The 19,619-nt window shown below is 47.2% G+C and overlaps 1 protein-coding gene across 2 annotated transcripts; it reads left to right on the top strand.

Annotated features, from left to right (window-relative positions):
• The first annotated feature begins 684 nt into the window (after window positions 1-684).
• HEBP1 (heme binding protein 1) lies at window positions 685-12,073 on the top strand. Of its 2 annotated transcripts, XM_081210842.1 has the most exons (4): window positions 685-818; window positions 8,039-8,171; window positions 8,339-8,519; window positions 10,377-12,073. In XM_081210842.1, exons 1-4 carry the CDS (start codon window positions 789-791, stop codon window positions 10,546-10,548), a joined length of 516 nt encoding a protein of 171 aa, XP_081066968.1. In that variant the 5' UTR covers window positions 685-788; the 3' UTR covers window positions 10,549-12,073. The 2 variants fall into 2 exon arrangements, with proteins under 2 accessions (XP_081066968.1, XP_081066967.1); XM_081210841.1 differs by lacking the exon at window positions 685-818 and having other exon boundaries at window positions 7,435-8,171.
• The last annotated feature ends 7,546 nt before the right edge of the window (window positions 12,074-19,619 follow it).

Consider the following 19,619-nt stretch of genomic DNA (forward strand, 5'->3'; position numbering starts at 1 on the left):
GGCCAACCAGATACCTGTGGGAAGCCCACCAGCAAGACCTAGCAGGCAACAGCACTCTCCCCTCCTGCGATTCCCAGCATACTGTCTCTGACAGGGGAGGGAGATCATAGCCATCAGGTCACCCCTACCTGTCAGCTTTTGGATTGGATCCTGCTCCTGTGTCTCCCGACAGCAGTATGGAACACCGAATTCGGAGCTCCTTTCCACCATCGCTTTAGTTTTTTTAATTAATTGTAATAAATAATAATATTAATTATAGTTATGACATTTACAGCTCAGCTTTCCTCCGAGGTGGCGCACATGCTCCTTCCCCTCCTGCTTTGATCTTCACAACAACCCTGCCAGGTTGGCTCAGAGATTATGGCTAGCCCGGGGTTGGGCTACATGTCTGAGCGGGGATCTGAACTTTGATCTCCGAGGCTTCCTCGTCCTACCCTGTCACCCTACTGTTGTGCCAGGAGAAGCTTTACTCGCTTTATTTCTGCCTGCCAAGCTGCTGCTAATGGTAACGGCACAGGAGCACTGCAATGGACAAAGAAAGCTTGTCGGCCTTCGTTTCTCCCCCGCCCTGCGCAACCCCCACTCCACACCCCACCCTCTCTCTCCAAGGGCAGCTGCGCTCGGCTTTTGGGCAAAGGATGTGCGTCCCGCTGCCGCGCCTCTCCCGCCCGCTTTCCGTTCTTGAGCAACCGGGCAGGAAAAGGGCTGCCGCTCTCACTGCATAAATACTGGAGCCCCGACCGAGCGGACAACCTGCTGCGCGGCGTTGACCCGTCCAAAAGCACAGCATGTTTGGAAAGCCCACCAGGTCGTGGCAGGTAGGAGGGAGATGCCCGGTCTCGGAGAGGAGGCGCCGCGGGGTTGGTGGTCGCTCGCCTCGCCCTCCGGAGAGGGGGGGACGGAGTGGAGCTGCTGCTCCCCCCCCCGGCCTGGATCCGAGGCTTGTCGAGCGCTGCTTGGCTTTGTAGAAGGTCTGCCACTGGCTGCTGCTAGCAGCTAGACGGCTTCTTTTGACCCACGTCACTCTCACGTGGTGGCTTCGCTTCGCCCGCCAATGAACTTTTGGTCCATTCATTTCTTTGCTTCTAGGAACGCCGCACGAAGCGCCTTGCGATCGGAGGCGCGCGCCACACAAGGGCCTGTGGAAACATGTCCCGGTCTGCGAACTTGGCACCTAACGCAGCCACATTGTTGAAAAGCTAAGCAGGACCGGGTCTGGTCAAGATCTGGATGGGAGACCATTCCAGGATGACAGGCGGCGGTCGACATACAAAAACACCACGAAGGCCCTCAGATTAGCTGAGATTCCTTCAATTGCAGGGAAGCGGAATGGATGACCCTTAGGGTCCCTTCCAATTCTACAGTTCTATGATCAGGAAGTGGATAGGGACACATCTCATAACACTAGAACTCCGGACTCCCCAATGAAGCTGAAGTTCATGGAATCATAGAATTGTAGGAAGGGACCACAAGGATAATCTAATCCAGTGTTTCCCAACCTTTTTTGGGCAAAGGCACACTTGTTTCATGAAAAAAATCTCGAGGCACACCACCATTACAGCCCCATGACGTCAGCGCGCAGCGTCACGCCGGGAGGGACATGAATTGCTAGCAAATTACATAATCACCTCCTTGAGGGCTGGCTCATCTTCTCCGAAGGTAGAACCCCATTAATTAACAGGACAGACTCACACCATAGCCAAGACGAGGGGGGGAAACCTCAGTCATGCACAGTCATGCACATGTGGGGGCTAAATGAGGACGAAGACCGGGCAGAGAGCAGGGTTCAAATCACCCCACCTGGCCAGGACAATCCCTGGGTGCTCCCTTGGGCCACTCGCCTGACCCACCTCGCAGGACTGTTGTTGCGAGGATAACACGGGGAGAACCACGGGCGCCCCCGGGAGCTCCTTGGAGGAGAAAGCGGGCGATGAATGCAATCATAGGCGCCGACTCCATGGGGCCTGAGGGGGCCCGAGCCCCCTCAAAAATTCGTTTGGGGGGCTCTGCCCCCCCCAATAATCTCAGGCGCCCCTCCAGCAGAGCGCCACCGCCGCCCCTCCCCCAGCCCAAAATGCACAGGGTCGGGCTGCTGCATGCCTCCTGCCCTCCCTCCCGAGCAAAAGCTCCACCCAATTTCCTTCGGAGCTGATTAATAGGCGCAGCACGCTCTCCCCTATTCGCTCACGAGGAGGCGGCGCCACTTTATCTGCATATTCATGAGCTTATTTATTATTCATGAGCTTTCCCGGGCCCCCCCAATATTTTTTATAAGTCCGCGCCCCTGAATGCAATGCACGAAATATATGAGAGGCGACCAGGTTTTGCAGGTGAGGGGCCCCCGCCAGCCTCCGCTTCCAACACCCGGCGCAACGACGCCGAAGTTTCCCCCTGGGCTCGGCTCGGGGAGCAGCGCTGCTCCCCCCGGGCTCCCCTTCGCCCTCCCGGCTCTCTCTGCCGCCCACTGGGGACCCCCCTCACCTGCCAAGTCCGGAGCGCCGGTGGAAGTTGCATGCATGCATGCAGGGCGCCGCGTTGCCATTGCATTGCACTGCACTCCATGCAACGCCTGCACGCATGCATTGCCTTGCACGCCCGCCAAGGGGTCTCCCCGCGGTCCGATGCGTCCCCTCCGGCGCGGATGCAGCATTGCAAAAATAAAAACCCCCCGACGCAGCCCTACCTGGGGGGCAGCCTCCGCCGCTCCGCCTCCGCGGGGATCCCCGGGCTCCATCCTGCCGCCCGATCTCCATGGGGGCGCAGGCAGGCTGCGCGGGGTCTGCGCGGAAGAGCCCCTGCCCGCCCGGCCGCCGCCGCCGCGCTCATTCCATGGCCGGGAGAAGAGCGCTTCAAACAAAACGCCCGGCCCGCCAGGCCACGCTGGGAAACGTAGTTCGCGCACCCCACGCGGGCGCGGAGCCCAAGGGCGAGGGGACTACGGATCCCGGCAGCCCCCGCGCCGGGGACGGAGGGGGAGAGGCCGGGTGCAGGGATGGAGGGACGGGTGGGCGAGCGAGTGAGTGGCAGCCGCCAAGCCTTGGCCGAGAGCCAGGAAGGGCCTCCCCGGAGGAGGAGGAGGGAGGCGGAGGGAGGGAGGGAGGGAACCCCAGGGGTCATCTAGTGACGGCGCCCCAATCAAAAATTTGACTTTAAAAAAAAAAATCTTTCGAATTTTTAAATTTTTCCCGCGGCACACCAGGCAACATCTCGCGGAACACTAGTGTGCCGCGGAACAGTGGTTGGGAAACACTGATCTAATCCAACCCCCTGCAGCCATGAAGGAATCTTTTGCCCAACATGGGGCTCAAACTCACAACCCTGAGATTAAGAGCCTCATGCTCTACCAACAGATGGATGAAATGACTTCATCACACAGAGACAAAGTTTCTGTGGATTTTTGTTCCCACAACATGTAGCAGAAAAAGAAAAGAAAAAAGGATCAGACAGTTCTGCCTCCACTGTTTGAGGCAGTAATGCTTCTGAATACCAGTTGCTGGAAGGAGGGAGTTGCTGTTGCACTCAGATCCAGCTTGCAGGCATCTGGTTGACACTGTGAGAAGACATGGTGGACTAGGTGGGCCAGCAGGCTCCTCTGTTCTTATTATGCCAGCAGCCCTTACAGGAGGTGCCCCTCTTGAATCATGTGCCACAGAGATTTGAATTAGCATCCCATCTTGAGGCCTTCTCCTCTTGGAAGGGATAAATCCCCCCCTTCCAACAGATACCAACATGCCCATCTTCCAGAGAGAGTCTACAGTCTTTGTGTGCCTTTTTTCACTGAGACATCCCTGGCAGTTTTGCATCTTTTTGCTGATTCGCTCATCCCAGGAGCCCCTGCCCCTATGCAGCCAGTAGCAAGGACCTTTGATATTATGGCTGCTGTCATGCCCCCCTTTTTAATGGAAATATAAACAGGGCTTGTTTTTTCCACACAGAAATGTAGGGCTGGACAGACAGCACCTGTCAAATTTTGTGTGTCATGCAGATGGGTAAAGCACAAAGCCCTCACTAAAAACAAAAACAAAAAACAAGGTGGAAATACACCTCACAGTATATAATTTCTCTACCCTAGGAAATGCTGTTAAGGGAGTGGAGTTGTGTGACACTTAGGTGGGGGGGGGAGGGAATTATTCACAATTATCTGTGGAGAAATCTTGCTATTTGTGTGTAGCATTTTACATGGCGTACTTACGGCAAAATGCATATCTTAAATCCCATATCTTAAATCCCTCCCTGGGGTGGCCTTGTGGCCACAGCCATTCAGTAGAAATGAAATGGTTTGTTTTATAATGTGCATTTTGTCTTCCCTGTATGAAACTAATTGCAGACTGAAGAGTGTGAACATCCCAGTGCCGGTGCTCTGTGGCATGTGGTATTAGATCAAGCTGCGTTATGGCTACCCAAGGTCATAACTCTTCCTTCCCCGAAGGAAAGGATGCCAGTCACCTGCTGTTTCACAGCTGGCAGTGTTTTCTCCTAGCACTCTGTTCTGCGTTAATTTGCATGTTCTTATCTGCCACTTATTTGTTACCGTTTGCATCCCATCCTTCCTGCAAAGAATTTAGGCTGCTGGTTTAGCTTTGCAACGGCCCTGCGCGGTAGATCGGAGTGAGGCATAAAGCCACGCTAGACAGGATTGGAGTTGTTCTCTGTGTGTAAACATGGCACTGCCCCAATCATGTTGAAATGGGAGGTGCATTTGTAAAAACAAAAGGGGTGTGTGGACTGCAGAATTTTCCTCGAACCAAGGTCTGTGCACAGCTGATCTCTGCATAACTCCTCTGCCCATGCAGTTTCCCCTCAGATGTAGTTAGAATACCAAACTGAACCCACCTAAGAGAAAAGTAGTTTGGGAGAGGGGCTGTGGGCAGGTCAAACATGGAAAGGAGACACGGCCAGCTCTACCATTGGGCAGCATGAGGTACCGGTAATTGCCTCAGGTGGTAGATCTTAAGGGCCAGTAGCTCCTGGTTGTTGCTCCTGCTTCCTTTTTTTGGCACACAGCCTCTCCTGGGGCCCCTGATCCGGCCTGCTGCCTTCACTGCCAGTCCAGTCAACTTGTATAAATGGAACAGGGAAAAGATGCCTCAGACATTAAAATGTCTTGGCTCAGCCTTGAGGGGGATTTTAAGTTCCCTTCTCCCATGCATTTCTTTTGCTTTGGCAATGGGATCCTCCCCCCCCCTCTACTTTTTTATTGGAGTAGGGAAGTTCTGGGTGCCAAGAGAGAAATTGTGTACAGGAGTACTTTCCCCCCAATACCACTTCATGGTCCCAATGAAAATCTCATCTCCCTTTTCTCTGCCTCTCCAATGCTGCAATTGGCTCACCAGTTAAATTTCCATATACTGTATACTTATTTGAAAGATAGCTATCATATCTCTGCTCAGTCTCCTCTTTTCCAGACTAAACATACCCAACTCCTTCAAGTCCTTCAAGTCTTAGTTTCCAGACCCTTGATCATGTTGGTTGCCCTCCTCTGCACATGTTTCAGCTTGTCAACATCCATCTTAAATTGTGGTGCCCAGAACTGGGCACAGTATTCCAAGTGAGGTCTAACTAAGGCAGAATAGAGTGGTACTATACAATAAAGGAACTGGAGGCCCCTCGACTGTCCTCGGGTCCAGTATTGGACCACTTTGACCGGATATCTCCAGCCGATGTGGACAGATTCCTCCAAGCTGGAAAGCCCACCACCTGTCCTCTGGACCCGTGCCCGTCATGGCTGATTAGAGCGTGTCCAGACGAGGTGCGGGGCCCCCTGGGGGATATCATCAATTTGTCCCTTGGCACCGGGATATTCCCAGGGGAACTGAAGGAGGCGGTGGTGCGTCCGCTCTTAAAGAAAACATCATTAGATCCCTCAGATCTATCCAATTACCGCCCGGTCTCGAATCTTCCATTCCTGGGTAAGGTGATTGAGAGAGCGGTTGCTGAACAGCTTGGTAGGTTTCTGGATGAAACATCTGCTCTGGACCCATTCCAGTCCGGCTTCCGCGCTGGTCATGGGACCGAGACGGCTCTGGTCGCCCTAACAGATGATCTCCGCAGACAGCTGGATCGAGGCGGGTCGGGGCTGCTGATTCTTCTAGATCTGTCAGCAGCCTTTGACATGGTCGATCACGAACTCCTGGACCACCGCCTTGCCGACGTGGGGATCCAGGGCACAGTCCTTCAATGGCTGCGCTCGTTTCTCTCTGGTCGGGGACAGAGGGTGGCGCTTGGGGGGGAATTGTCATCACGCCACTCCTTGGTGTGTGGAGTGCCTCAGGGTGCAATTCTCTCCCCGATGCTTTTTAACATCTTTATGCGCCCCCTCGCCCAGCTTGTCCGGAGTTTTGGGCTGGGTTGCCATCAGTATGCTGATGACACCCAACTCTATCTGTTGATGGATGGCCATCCTGACTCGGCCCCAGACACACTGACCAGATGTCTGGAAGCTGTGGCTGGATGGTTACGTGGGAGCCGGTTGAAGTTAAATCCTTCGAAGACAGAGGTCCTCTGGCTGGGGCGGGACGATATGGGATCGAGGGGGCAACTCCCATCTCTTGCGGGGGTGCAATTAGTGCCAGCACCGTCCGTTAAGAGTTTGGGTGTAATCTTCGATACCTCCCTCTCTATGGAGTCGCAGATTACAGCTATAACAAAGGCGGCATTTTTTCATCTCCGCCAAGCTAAGCAGTTGGCCCCTTATCTCTCTCGTCCTGACCTAGCCACTGTGATCCATGCGACGGTCACCTCCAGACTGGATTATTGTAACTCGCTCTACGTGGGGCTGCCCTTGAGACTGACCCAGAAACTCCAGCGGGTGCAGAATGCCGCGGCGAGACTCCTTATGGGGTCTTCGCTGCGAGAGCACATTCATCCGGTATTATACCAGCTGCACTGGCTCCCGGTGGAGTACAGGATCAGGTTTAAGGTGCTGGTTTTAACCTTTAAAGCCCTATACGGCCTAGGACCCTCGTACCTACGGGACCGCCTCTCCTGGTATGCCCCACAGAGAAACCTACGGTCTGCAAATAATAACATCCTCAAGGTCCCAGGCCTCAGAGAGGTTAGGCTGGCCTCAACTAGAGCCAGGGCCTTCTCGGCTGCAGCTCCAAACTGGTGGAATGCTCTGTCAAAAGAGACTAGGGCCCTGCGGGACCTGACATCCTTCCGCAGGGCCTGCAAGACAGAGTTGTTCCGCCAGGCCTTTGGTCAGGGCGCAGCCTGACTCCCTCCTCTGGCAACCTGCACATAATTCTACTTAATTGGTTGCCATCAATTTGATTTAATTAATTTTTATGATGAAATATTTTTAGATTGTGTGATTATTTGATTGATTATTTTATTGTTGTTAGCCGCCCTGAGCCCGGCTTTGGCTGGGGAGGGCGGGATATAAATAAAATTTATTATTATTATTATTATTATTACTATCACTTCCCTTGAACTGGACACTATACTTCAGTTGATACAGCCTAGAATAGCATTGCTTTTTTGCTGCTGAATCACACTGTTGAGCTTGTGGTCTACTAAGACCACTAGATTCTTTTCACATGTACTCATGGCAATCAGGTGTCCCCCATCTTGTATTTGTGCATCTGGTTCTTCCTGTCTAGGTCCCTACTGAAATTCATTTTGTTAGTTTGGGCCCAGTTCACCAATCTGTTAGGGTAGGGTCATGTTGAATCCTGATACATACTGTCTTCTGTGGCACTAACTACCCCTCTCAGTTTGGTGTCATCTGCAAATTGGATGAGCATTCCACCCCCCACCCCCAATGAATGAGCTTAAGATATGTGCTTTCTCCTCACTAAATGATACTAAATACAGGCTAAAGTACAAAGTGCGCAATGTTGTTCTAGTTAAATGAAGTCTACATTTTGAATGCTACAGCCATACTTCCAGCATCTGTTCTATTTCTTGAAGGGATAGCTGGTCTTTGAATAGCAGGGCTGTCTAAGGGGTGCTGCAGGAATCAACTTTGCCTCGTGAAGGCATGCATGGGTTGCGTCTGTCAAGGAATTTATTATCTGACTTTTGTGTTCCCAAAAAGCTGAACAATGAGGAAAAAGAATACAAAGGAGGAAAGTTTGCTACCATCGAGCACACTGGAGAAACATTTGATGCGGCCTGTCTTGAAGCCGTGGCAAAACTGGATAAATACTTTGAAGGAAGCAATGACCAAGGTGAAAAGCTTTACATACTTTCTTCACATCCCCCTTAATTCAGCTGCTTAATTGTTCATTATCTAATCCTTGGGGAGGAAAGACAACATGAACATGAATTTGTTCATATTTGTCATTTTGTGAGTGTCTCAGAAAAGTGGAGTCTTTGATCTGCATTTCTTTTTCAGGGGCTAAGATGAGTGTGGTAAATCCAGTGTGTATCACTGCATTGCTTGCGGATGATGGGTCACTGCAGCTGAAGGTGAAAGTCTCACTACAGATTCCAAGCCAATTCCAGGCCAGTCCTCCTTCACCCGCTGATAAGAGCATCCGGATTGAACAGAGAGGGGAAATGGCTGCTTTCTTCATGTAGGTTTCTTAAGCCGGTTGTGTAACTCTAAAGCCAACGTGGTTCCCTCCAGGTCTATTGTGCCACAACTCCCATCATCCCTAACCATTGGCCATGAAAGTTTACATGTCCCCTCTCAACATGCTGTGATATTAACCACACACACAGACACCCAATGCCTAGCAGTTACAGTACAGTCAAACCTCGGAACTTGAACGGCCCCGTTGCCGAATGTTTCAGTTCCCAAACACCGAAAACCTGGAAGTAAGTGTTCTGGTTTTCAAACATTCTTCAGAACTCGAACGTCCAACACGGCTTCCACTTGAGTGCAAGAAGCAACCAAACGGAAACCGCGCCTTGGAACTCGAACGTTTCGGAACTCGAATGATCTTCCGGAATACAGTGGCAGTACACATTCATACTAGATATTTAGGAATTCCCTGTTAGAGTGATTCTGGTGCCCAGCTTTTGATCATCATGCTCAGAATGCTATTTCTGTTAGCAACACTAGGTAGAATGAGAGCAGGATGGGTCTGTAGCTTGCTAGTTGTCCCAGTCAAAATATGTACCCAAACACTAGGCTTTGTGGTTGAATGTTAGCTTCTGTCTTCCTTTAAAGCTGCTCATACATCCCTGGGGGAGGTGTCCCCCATTCTGTGAGAACCCTGACTTTCAAATACCCAAGGCCTAGAAACTCTTTTAGTTGAGCTATGGCTCTGAGCCAGTAAGATGTTATACAGCAGCTGTCCATCAATGTCTGGAGTGCTAAATCCATTAGTAGCCCAAACAGATGTATCGAGAATTGATAGCCTGTCATTTCTGATGTGTCAGTTCCTTTGAACCAAGCTGAGAGATCTTGAATGAATTTGGCCTGCCACTTTCGGTTGGGGAGCATGTTTATGCACACTCACTTCCCGGGGGGGACGGGACGCCTTTGGGTGTCACTCTGGTGTCAAGGGAAAGCAAAACTTTATTGCAATTCCTGCGATGAACTCGGCTGTCAAGGACCACATTTCAAAAAGTATGCCTCTCTTTGTCAACGCAAGGGGACTGGGAATCCACTCTAATTCTCCAGGCGCAATGAAGGGAATATGAAGAGGAGGCTTCCGTTGTTCATTCTAAATGTCTGGCACAAAATGTCATGTTGGGCTTTGGGAGCAAATTTCCCTTTGTGGCAGTTGCCTTAACCACAACCACTCTTTATGCTATTATGGTAGATGAGGTTCCCTTGACTGACATCTCTGGAAATTGCCACTAAAGACACATATTGATTCTAACCATGACTGACACCTGGGCAAATAGGATTTGATCCTCTTTTACCAAAGTCCCATGAAAACAAAAATGTAAAAAAAAGGGGGAGGGAGTGGGTTAACGGATGTGGTTGAACAGTCTTTTTTGTTTCCTTTCTTCACACACAGCAACCATTTTAGATGCTCTTCTGATTGAGCCATTGTGAACATATTTAAGGTGTTATCTATGTTGAAGGGAACCCAGTACCATTCTGCTCAACTTTCTGCTGAGGACGCAACTTAGAAATGAACAGGAGCACAATGATGCTCTTATGCAACTCTCCTTCCTTTCAGTAGAGCTTGTGCATGAGAACATCCCAGCGCATTGTATCCCATGGGCCAGATCTGTCTTATTTCCTGCTTGGCCACCCCTAATGGCACTGGAAATCTGCCACCTGCTTTGGCTTGAGATCTGCTTCTGAGGCCCACTACAGAAGGGTACTTGCAAATCTAATAAATCTACTTTAGAAACTCTGCTTGAATTATTCTGTTTCCTCTTCTGCAATTACATTCAGGGACTGGTCCACACACCACCCTCTAATTTTTCCCTTTACTTTTCTTGTTCTCTTGTTTCTTCTTTGTTCATAGGACATTTCACGGCGAGGCCAAAGGAGAGGAGTATAAGAATTGTGCAGCTCAGCTGAGATCTGCAGTAGGAACTGAGAAAGCTGACCACAAAGAGCTATATATTTTCAGCAGCTATGATCCCCAAAACAAAACCTTTGGGAATTGCCATGAGGTTTCACTGCGGAAGAAGTGAGCAGTCCAAAAACAAGAAAGATGCACCAATTGGGGAAGGTAGAAGGAGGAAAATATCCACAGGTGCTATAGAAAGCTGATGTGTGTTTTGAAATTTAACCAGCATGTTTTGAGCGTATTGCTTTTCATCAAAGGTTGTTCCAGGTTTGCTGCTTTCTTTCATAAGCCATGAGTTGCATTTCTTGGGCTGTTTCCCATCCAAAACAGAATAGCAGAAGTAAAATACCATTAATAAAGAGAAATGCCCTCAAAAAGCATTGGGCGAACCCAAAAATAAATACTGTAAATCAGTGGAGGGTTTTTTTCTGACACCAAAACAAGTTTACCTCATTATTGGTAGGCTGTTCGCATTCTACTACCCCCCCCCCCTTAGTTCAGAATCTAAATAAAAACTGTATCAGTAATAGGGGGAAAGGTCCTTATTCTGAGCTTGCACGTTCCTACTGTCCTTTGGTTGTGACCTCAACAACATCAGCTACATCTCTCCCAAAGTTGCCCAGAAGGATAATAAGACAGCTGTACTTACAAGCCAGTAAAACTGGCACCTGTTAACAGATTGGTATTTCCTGCAGCACTGTCAACCTGTTACACTCATCTGACTTGGGAGATAATTTCTATCCTTAGTCCAAGTCAACCCTAGAGGCTGCTTTCAAGTAAGGTACACTGACAGTGCAGTCCACAAACTCCTGAAATGGGTGTTCTTGTCCTTGGAGCCATGTTTGCATTAGAATTAGTAGAAGCTGCATCACTGGCAACAGCAACTATCACCAGCTGCCATTGTGTCATTAGGTAAGGCTCATGTGGCATTGGAAAGGCATTTGGGGCAAGTACATCTTTAGGTTGTGTCTAATTGCCAACAGCCTATTTATTTGGAAATGCCTAAGCTTTTCTTAACTTCAGTCTCCTTTTACAATCATGGATTCATATGGTTAGATGGTACCTGGAGAAGTCATCTTTCTTTTCGCAAATCTGCCAAAGAATAAAATAAACTAAAATTGGTATTGATGAGTTTTCTCAGGATGGTGGAAGGCAAGTGTGACATCTTCCAATGGTCTGGTGGTGGTGGCACTCACCATTCTTCTGATAGAAAATGCTCTGCAGGAGCAGGGAGAGAAAAAAATGGGGGCTCAAGGAGGGTCAGTCAGGGTGGGAGTGATAAATGACCTTATTTTCATCTGAGCAATGTTGGAGGGTATGGTATCCCCATATAGAGCTCTAATGGAGACCTTTGCTCTGCATTACTTTTTATTCCCCCCTTTTGAAGCGGGAGGCTCACCTCAGACTGAAGTATGAAGGACCTCAGTGCAAGCTATGATCTGACTACCGCATTTAAGCCCTGGATCACTTTGTACCTTATAACTCTGTTTCCTCGAATGCTTGCTGAGATGTGTTAATGGAACACCCACCCTTTTGCCAAAGCCTTTCAGCTTCTGAAGAACTGTGCAATTTTCTACCTAAATATGGATATGAAGGGCTGTTATTAAGCACATTTTTAAAAATAATAATAAAAACAAATATAAAACGCATGTTTTGAGGGTGTAACTGCATCCATCAGAAGTATAATTTTGTGGAACAAACTAATAGTTTAGGTGTCCAAAATTAGTGCCAAAGCGACAACTTGAAACCTGAGGTGGTGCACATATGCATTCCTTTGACATCTCTGTTTGCGGATGACAAGGTTTCTGCAGTGGAATGTCAGATGGGGCGCAGCAGCAGCATGATGCATCGAGTCCTGGTGGAGGGGAAAGCTGTATACTTCAATCCCAGAGGAAATGCAAAAGGTTCCTTTCCAGATATTAGGAGACACAGCAGAAAGCAGAAACCTCACTGCACTTTGGCTTCCAGGGCAAGCCAAAACATTAGGTAGAAGAAATTGGAGGGATAGAAGAGCAGATCTTCATCTTCAGATCCCCCAGACTATTCCCCCTCTGTTGGAAGGTAGAGCTCTGTGTGTGCCTCAGGTTTCCTAAGCTAGCTTGCTACCCAACAGAATGCTGCCCTGTTGCCAGAGTTGAAGCAAGGTTCAGCTGTCAGTCAGGCTAACTTCTGTATGTGCCACAGGAGGCACTATCTTGGGGAAATCATCTGGGGCCAGCCCTACAAACCTCTCTATCTCATTGTGGCACAGCTATCTTCAAGAAGCGGTTCTTTCTTCCCCGCTGCCTGCATGCCTTGAAATGAATCCAACTCGCAACTTAACTTCTAATGTGACACGCTTAGTATTTCACCCTAAGATATATGGCCTGAAGACGAGTGGAGTAAAAAGACTTTAATTAATTAAATAAAGAGGGAAATCTCAAAGCTGTTGCCATCTTAGTCTGTAGGATACTGTTTGGGGGAGCATTCTCATACCTGAAGGCACTGCTTTTAGGATCAGGATCAGGAGAAAAGGAAGCACTTTTCATTCAGCACATAATTAAGGCTGTATGCAAACATAGGAGATTTTTCTCCTATGGTTTGAATTCTGCTTCTCCCCATCATTACTTCACTATAAGTTGTCGTATTTGCCTCACTGGCTGAAAATCCAATCTTGAATTTTATCTTACACACACACACACACACACACACACACACACACAGCACTACCCCTTCATACGTGCTTGTAGATTATTTTATTTTTTAAAAAAAAACACCTTGAAAAAGATTATCTGTGAGGCCAATAATGGCTTTGTTACTGATACATGGTCCAGCCAGTCAGAACTCTGAACAACCTGATGGGAGCTGGGAGAGAAGTGTTTGCCGCAAGGGCCAGCACTCTGCACTGCCTCATATTATAAGCACAGAGAAGCATGAGTATCCCTGAGTAACATGGCAGCCTTAGCATCTCTGTGTTACTTTTCTCCAAGGTCATTAGCGTGCACTGATCTTTCCTCACATGTCACAAAACATGAGCAACATGTCCTCCTGCAGCAGGTTGGCATCCACCATGATCATGTTATTTCAATGCAAATTATGCTCACTACCTTGTTACAATATGTAGATTGGCAGGAATTCTCCGGCTCCTGATATTTCCAGTGCCTGGCTCGATTCTGAATAATTTGTCCTCCTTTGTTTGAAGATGGAAGATTACAGTTTAATTGTAAAGTATTTTTTCAACAATGGAGCTCCGTAGAGCTATTACACCTAGTTAATTAGCACCTATCATTCATTTTCTGTAGCAGAGGAGCGAGCTCCTCCATTGTGTGAACACCTGTTCCGAATGGATATGTGCATCTGGCAAAGGACTATCCTAAAACACTGAGCTTATATGATGCAGCGCGTGCTACTAATACTCTAGGCAGAAGCGAGAAACACCGAAAACTGCGGTCACCATCCATTTAAATCAGGGGTAGGCAACCTAAGGCCTGGGGGCTGGATCTGGCCCAATCGCCTTCTAAATCCGGCCTGTGGACGATCCGGGAATCAGCATGTTTTTACATGAGTAGAATGTGTCCTTCTATTTAAAATGCATCTCTGGGTTATTTGTGGGGCATAGGAATTCGTTCATATTTTTTCTCCAAAATATACTCCGGCCCACCACATAGTCTGAGGGATGGTGGACCAGCCCACAGGTGAAAAAGGTTGCTGACCCCTGATTTAAATTGATTGATAACAGGTTCAGAAAGGCTAAAAAGGCAAATTTCTTCTAACTACGCATAATTATGGAATTCACTGCCACAGGGTATGGTGATGACCACTAGCTTTAAAGCAAGATTATAAAAGCATTTCTTGGGGGGTAAGTCTATTTGTGGCTAACAACCAGGATAGCTAAATGGCCCTTCCTTGTTCCAGCGGCAGCTTCCTCAAAACCCCAGCTTCTGGGAGGATGCAAGCAATGGAGAAGGACTGTTGCTTCCTTGCCCTGCTCATGGACTCCCAGGAAGCATCTGATTGGCCATGCCTAGAAACAGAATGCTAGATGAACCCCTGCACAATCCATCCGAACTATTCTTACATTTTTAGATTTCCCTGGAGAGAAGAAACAACTGGCTTTTGTCTACAATGTGCTTCTGTTCTTTGCTGCTACGTCTGTGCCCTTATGGTGTGAAGGTGGGGATTTACTAGAATTCGTCACTGTAATAAGCCTCTGCCTTCCTCACAACCTTTGCACAGCTCTTATGCAAACAGAACAAAAAGCCTCGCTAGAGAATGTGCAGCTTCTCCCATTCCTTTTCGGTTCCCTAAGCAAGTGGTGCTGATGTAAAACAAAACGAAACATAGAACAGAAAAGAGGTAGGGCCTTTGGCTCCACACATTTAGGCTTGTAAAACACACGCAGGCCAGGGATTGTACAGGTTGGACTTATGCAATGGGGAGGAACATGTTCAATATCTGAGTACATCCTCTGCTTTGCAGCACCCCCCGCCCCTCACCCCAGATCATCACACTAGGCTAAATCCCTTTCGCTGTCCTTGTATGGCACAGAAAGACCAGACCTTCCACTCCTCCTGATCTGCTTGGGAAGAAACGGTTAGAATAATAGAATCTTAGAGTTGGAAGGGACCCCAAGGACCCCCATCTAGTCCAACCCCCTGCAAGGCAGGAATCTCAGCTAAAGCTGACAGATGACAGATGGCCATCCAACCTCTGCTTAAAAAACTCCAAGGAAGGCGAGTCCACCACCTTTCGTGGGAGTCTGTTCCACAGCTGAATAGTTATTAACGTCTGAAAGTTTTCCCGAATGTTTAGTCAGAATCTTCTTTCTTGCAACTTGAAGCCATTGGTTTGAGTCCTATTCTCCAGAGCAGGAGAAAACAAGCATGCTCCCTCCTCCATGTGACAGCCCTTAAGATATTTGAAGATGACTAACATATCTCCTCTTTTCCAGGTTAAACATACCCAGCTCCTTCAAGCACTCCTAATAAGGCTTAGTTTCCAGGCCCTTGATCATCTTGGTTGCCCTCCTCTGCAAATGTTTCAGCTTGTCCACATCCATCTTAAATTGTGGTGCCCAGAACTGGACCCTGTATTCCAAGTGAGGTCTAACTAAGGCAGAATAGAGTGGTATGATCTAAACCACAGAGCCTAGGGCTTGCCGATCGGAAGGTCAGTGGTTCGAATCCCTGCGACGGGGTGAACTCCCGTTGCTCGGTCCCAGCTCCTGCCCACCTAGCAGTTCGAAAGCACATTAAAGTGCAAGTAGATAAATCGGTCAGTGGGCTTTATAAGACTTGGCAACGTCTCTGTCACATAGTGAATCTTTGCACCCAGAAGACAGCACAGCTCCCGTGACATCCTGTTTCCTCCACACACTGCTGCCTCTGTTCCCCTCACTAAGGGGTCACTTATCACCCTGACTCATCTCCCCCTCCTCTGGGGAGTAGCAGGAATCATTCTATGGGCTGTGCCTTCCAAAGGCTGCTTCTGTTGTTCTCGAGTCTTCCCCTCTTGTTTATTGGAGCTGATTTTGATATTGGAGAAGTTACAAAGGCTGTCCTCTTCATTATGGACAATGGCCTTAATCAAGCACTGCTGAACATTTAGGACAATTGGGAATTGACATCAAGTTGCTCAGGCTGAGCTTCTTGGTAAACATGCTCGGGATTAGACTGTCAGTTGCTCTTCTTTGCAGTCACAGTATTTGTTCCTAGGCTTGTTCTGCGTGTCATCAATCAACTTAATCAACCCTTCATAATTGATGGATAAGGGAAGCATTTAGGGAACACGAAATTAAACGTTCTTAAGAGGTGACTCTCTGCGTCTTCCAATCAGATGGGGAAGCTTTGTTGCTGAAAGAGGGACTAGCCGACCAGGTGGAATGCGTTCATCATTTTCATTCTTGCTAGGTTACTGGGGTAAAGGACAGCTGAGTAGATTTGTGCCTGGGTTGATCGATTTTCATGGTCGCTTTGGCTTTGGAAAGCTGCCTCAAGGGTTGCTGCACTGTAACCCGACCGGAGCTGTAGCCACAGCAATTCCTCTTCTGCAATAGGGTTATCAAGTGCATCTGCTTGCTCTTCAGAAAGAGCATTTCAAGTACATCTATCTCCAAGCACTTTGGTTCTAACTGGACTGTAAGTAGCCAGAGATGTATAACAGCTACTATAAAGCTGTTCAAAAACCTAATTTATTGTATCAGGATCATTGGTAACAATGGCGTCCTTGACAGAAATAGATGGAACGCTGTGCATCTGGGTACTCCATCTTTGCCAAGTTTTCGAGCCAGCAACAAACCATTTTTGTCAGCCCATTCATAACCTTTCTGCTTATCGCAAAATGAAACACATTGTGTTGAACGGGTCGTGGTATTACTGAATTTTTGTTCTCTAATCCTTCAGGCTCTCCTGCTTGAAGACATCAGCCTGTGTAAACTCTTATTTGATTTTTAGCAGGGTATAGAAGAATTAATTCTATGCCCTCTGTCTGCATAAAATACAGCCCATATTTGGGCAATGCCTTTATTGTGAAATTTTAGTGGGTGCAAACTTTTGTGTTCTCCAGAACTCTTCCCTCACACAAGATAGTAAACCAAGCAAAAAGGAGAGAGAAAATATCAGGCTGATTATAAAGTCTCCTTTGGCTGCATCTCATAGGAGTCTTAAGATGGAGGGAGGGAGGGAGAAGATATTCAAAGGAGGCCTTTTAGGTGTTGTGCAGGTATCAAGTTGCACTAAGGCTGAGGTAGTCGAATGGGATGTCCCCCAGATGATGTTGGACTTCACCTCCCATCATCCCAATGGCTATCGGGAGGGCACCATGTTGGCTACTCCTGTGCTAAGGACTTCTGGGAACAGTAAGCATAAACTGTGGTTCATTCCCTCATTTCTGGGGGTACAAAAATCAGCTGAGTACCTTTACTTTTGTGTGTATATGCTATAGTTTATTATTCTATCCCATTATTTACAGAAATAATCCTATAAAGCTTGGAAATGGTCCTCTCCCTACTACCCATCTGCAGCTGCTCCATATTTTCCGTATGAGTAAGTCACTGAAACATCCTCTTATTTAAATAGCGCTAAATCACCTTTTTGATGAAATGCAAGGTTGGCAAGACTAATACTGTCGATGATGAAAGAGGCCCTGGGATGGGTCAGGTTCTAGGAAGCTGAACAAGAAATCCTATGCAAATGGGGAAGAAATGTGATGTGTGTCAGGTTTGGGGTTGTTGTTTTGCTGCAGCTTGGGCCCTACGGACTCTACTGCTTTAATCAAAGATTGAAAAATTTCTTAAATCCTCTTTCTGGCAAGCATGGTAAGGGAAGCTCTTTCTAAATCAACCTCTAATGGACAGTTGAAATCCCTTCTCCAAAAATGTAACATCATTTAACCGAGGTATAATTAAATGTTCCATAAAGCTCACACAAGTAGGTTAATGCGACATTACAGTTCAACTTTTCAGTTTCAAAAAGCAGCAAGAGCTCTGCTCGGGGCAGTGATTTATTTATATAATATATTACCTTTTATAGCGACAAATAACCATACACATTATCATTAACTGAATTTTGCATTTACATCCCACTTTTTTCTCCAAGGAGTTCAAGGTGGTGTACATAGTTATCCCTGGTATCATTTAATCCCCTCCACAACCCTGTGAGGTAAATTATGCTGAGAGGCAGGGATCAGGGTTCGAATCCTCAGCCATGAAGCTCACTCAGTGACCTTGGGGGCCAGTCACTGCCTCTGAGCTTAACCTACCTCACAGAGTTGTTGTGCGGGATTAAATGACGAGAAGGAGAAAATAATAATAATAATAATAATAATAATAATAATAATAATAATAATAATAATAAGCTGAGAGGCAGTGACTGACACAAGATCACCTAGTGAGCTTTGTGGCTGAGACGGGATTTAAACCCTGGTCTCCCAGGTCCTAGTCCGAGGGTGGAGCTACACAAAAGAAAAAAACACACACAATAAATATGTCAGAAATTAAATCGTGATAACAAAAGAAAAAACCGCTATGGACAATCACCTAAACTTTTTTTTTGCTCTCTTGCGTCACCTGGTGTCACATGTTTATAACGCATTCAAAACGCTGTTTCTTGACTAATGTAGCTGAGTCCCAACACTCTAACCACTGCACCACACAGGCTGTCAGTTAGGAAGCTTTGGCTCAGTGAGGCAAGGAGGACCCAGTTGTGTCCAGTGGGCACTTTGTACAAGAGCAAAAGAGAGGGAGGTGGAGCTTCTGAAGTCCACCAAGATTTTATCTCCCTGACCAGACTACCTGGCGCCAAAAAGTCAACATAAAAAGAGCCTGATGGAGCCAACCAAGCGCCCATCTAATGCCAGTCTGTTCTCACAGTGGCTAATTTCTGGAATGTAAACAGAGTCCTGTGACTCTAAGCACTGCACCAGTGGCACAAACAGAAATCCAACACAGACAACCTGTGGAAAACCTGCAAGCAAGACACAAGAGCAACAGCACTCTTCCCATTTGTGATTCCCAGCCACTGGTATTCAGAGGTGTACTGCTTCATGACAGAACATAGTCATCATGGCTAGCAGCCATTGACAGCCTTCTCCATGAATGTGTCTGATCCTCTTTTAAAGCCATCACAACTACCTCTTGTGGGAATGAGTTCCATAGCTGTTCTTTCGTCTGTCTAGAACCTTCTAGAATTCAGCTTCATTTAATGTCCCTGAGTTCTGGTCATATGAGGAAGGGACAAAAGAATTTCTTTTTTTTAAAAAAAACTATTGGAATTTTATTTACAACATAACAAAAAACCCCACCCCCCAATACACAAATCCACCCTCATTAAACGTGAACATAACATAACATGAGCATAACATAAAACAAAACAAGCAACCAAATAAAAGACTTCCTTTATCCTGTATCTGGCCTCCTTATTTACTTCTTATAAACTGTTTCCTTTATGAATAATTATTAAGAATTAACTGTTTCCTTTATGAATAATTATTAATTATAACTTAAATATCCACAAAGTCTACTGCAGACATTAATCAAAACAAGTCCAGGTATGTATTTTAGGGCACTGTTTTGTGAAGTATTCTCTGCATTTCCCCCATGCTTTTTTAAACTCTTGTCTAGTGTGATCTCTAATTGCCTCTGTTAATCTAGCCAGTTCAATATACTCTAACACTTTGTCTTGCCATTCCTTTTTTGTTGGCACAAAAAAGTTTCTTTTT

Source organism: Podarcis bocagei (assembly GCF_964188305.1).
Source record: "Podarcis bocagei genome assembly, chromosome: 10".
Taxonomy (NCBI): domain Eukaryota; kingdom Metazoa; phylum Chordata; class Lepidosauria; order Squamata; family Lacertidae; genus Podarcis; species Podarcis bocagei.

What these genes read in the sequence shown, in the direction of transcription:
- HEBP1 (XM_081210841.1), top strand. Translation starts at nt 7,982, where the DNA reads ATGCATGGGTTGCGTCTGTCAAGGAATTTATTATCTGACTTTTGTGTT. An exon ending in TGAAGGAAGCAATGACCAAG is followed by an intron (nt 8,172 to 8,338) that starts GTGAAAAGCTTT and finishes TTTCTTTTTCAG; the next exon opens with GGGCTAAGATGAGTGTGGTA. An exon ending in GAAATGGCTGCTTTCTTCAT is followed by an intron (nt 8,520 to 10,376) that starts GTAGGTTTCTTA and finishes CTTTGTTCATAG; the next exon opens with GACATTTCACGGCGAGGCCA.